This window comes from Atta colombica, unplaced genomic scaffold (genome assembly GCF_001594045.1).
Source record: "Atta colombica isolate Treedump-2 unplaced genomic scaffold, Acol1.0 scaffold120, whole genome shotgun sequence".
Classification (NCBI taxonomy): Eukaryota; Metazoa; Arthropoda; class Insecta; order Hymenoptera; family Formicidae; genus Atta; species Atta colombica.
In genome coordinates, this window is record NW_017259207.1 from 1492932 (window position 1) to 1495022 (window position 2091).

The 2091-nt window shown below is 30.9% G+C and overlaps 1 protein-coding gene across 1 annotated transcript in view; it reads right to left on the reverse strand.

Annotated features, from left to right (window-relative positions):
* The window catches only part of LOC108694591, a 6153-nt gene that overhangs the window by 3206 nt on the left and 856 nt on the right, over positions 1-2091 (reverse strand). Inside the window, exons 3-8 of the mRNA XM_018204170.1 lie at positions 1822-1980; positions 1622-1723; positions 1268-1464; positions 916-999; positions 492-787; positions 212-301 (exon numbers count right to left, since the gene is read on the reverse strand). Coding sequence (XP_018059659.1) covers positions 212-301; positions 492-787; positions 916-999; positions 1268-1464; positions 1622-1723; positions 1822-1980 — 928 coding nt within the window. The remainder of the gene's footprint in view (positions 1-211; positions 302-491; positions 788-915; positions 1000-1267; positions 1465-1621; positions 1724-1821; positions 1981-2091) is intronic.

Below are 2091 nucleotides of genomic sequence, written 5' to 3' on the forward strand. Positions count from 1 at the left end.
ATATATAATTTATGTAAAAAGATTATTAAAAATAAATTATACAAGTTTCACTTATTCAATTTAACTTACTGTATTGAATATATAATTGTACTGTAAAAAATACGAGTCTTAACACACAAAATTTTTTCCTTAGATTCTTACACATTCCTATCATATGTAAATGTGGTTTTATTCAATATATGATAAATCCTCAATATGAGACCTTGGATACCTTTGCAAGGAATATGGCAGACACAGTATTTTGCCTCATAAAATTTTGGTGATTGTAAGTATTTATCTTCATAGTATGTCAACATTGGCACTAGAGAAAACAGATCATAACTAGGGTGTATGTACTGAAGAATTTGACGACTGGACAATCAAATTACTACTAGTCCACTTGTCGCAACTAACGAGTATAAACCTAGGTCTAAGAATCCTCGAAAAAAACGAATTCATTCCAGAGTCTTTGATATGGCACTATGCAAAAACATGGATTTATTTGGACTCACTAGGTCGTCTGGGAGAATTTGTCCTGTTATGGCTAAGTCTACGTCTAGCGGCTGGGGAAGGACTCATAGTCACGCTACTCAAGCTGTGCACGCTCCCGGTATCGCTCTGTTGATTCAGCTGCTGTTGGTGATGTTGAGCTTTGCTCAGTATAAGTCTAAGTTTCCGATCCGTCTCGTTCTCTAAAGACTCGCCCGAAAGCGGACAGACGGACGCAAGATATTGAGCAAGTAAGGCATGTTCACCAACGCGGAATTGTCTACCTCGTCCCTGAGAATACAGCCACTCTGCTTTCAAGCTAAGTAAAATGAGTCATTGCCAATCAGTTTCGATTTTGTCAAAATTCAATTAATTTTCGTACAATATTAACGGATTAATTTTTACAATATTAACTATGTAAGAAAATATATTTTTAAGAAAACCCACCTTTCAATAGGATCGACTGCATAACCGTCGATTGATTTTAAGCTCATACACCAATTAATAACAAAAGGCCGATAGTCAAACCCACTATAGACCATTTGTTAAGAATAATATGCTATTGTAACAATGCTACGATTAATATAAACTAATTTTCTTATGTCTAGTAACCATGGAAGCAATATTTAATCAGCAAAAAATAATGCTTGATAATTAAAAAGATTAAATACTGTAATAACATATCAATAACAATAAAATTCTTTGTACTATAATTAATATTAAAAAATAACATCAAGAAAAAAATCTGCTAATTTCTAGATGGAATAATAACGCACATTATGATTTGCAAAAAGGATACATACTGTTACCTGTTATACTGACACATGGATTGTTAGCAATCGAGAAATTGACCAGATTTTTTAGATTAGCCAAATGTGACATTTCATTCAAGTCAGTAATATTGTTATTCGCTAATGTGAATGTTTCTAAGGATGTGGGCAAGTAGCGCTCGCACTGACGCAGTGTTATTATGCGATTATTATGCAAAAACAGTTCCTAAAATGTTATTTATCTTATAAAAATATTTTATAAAATATCTTATAAAAACATATACCAATTGAAACTCAATTTATCAAATAAAGCAACGAATTAATAAAGCATTTAATGATTGACGCACAATTTTATATAAAAATAAAATTTAAACAAATAATACCTTTAAATTTCGCAGATAAGATATATCTGAAATATGACTGATGCTGTTTTCAGACAAATCCAGGTGCTCCAATTTGGTATTTGTATGTAAATGTTCAATAGACTATAATATATTGTTATTATATAATAATATTACAATATATTGCTACAATTATACAATCATGTAATCTTACATAATCTTACATAACATGTATATCGTACCTTAATATTATTACCCGCTAAACAGAGAGTCTGCAAATTAATCATGTCCTTGATACCTTCTATTGTGAGTATACCATTGTTCGCCAAATTAAGGGTAACAAGATTATGTAACTTTGACACACCATACATCCGTAGTAATTGATTTCTGATTATCGAAAGCTGAAAACAATAGAACTGTAGAATGCATACATTTAAAAAACAAACTGTCTTTACATCACATTCACAAAATAACTTCTAAACTAAAAGTTATAATTCTGCAAATTAGTGCTG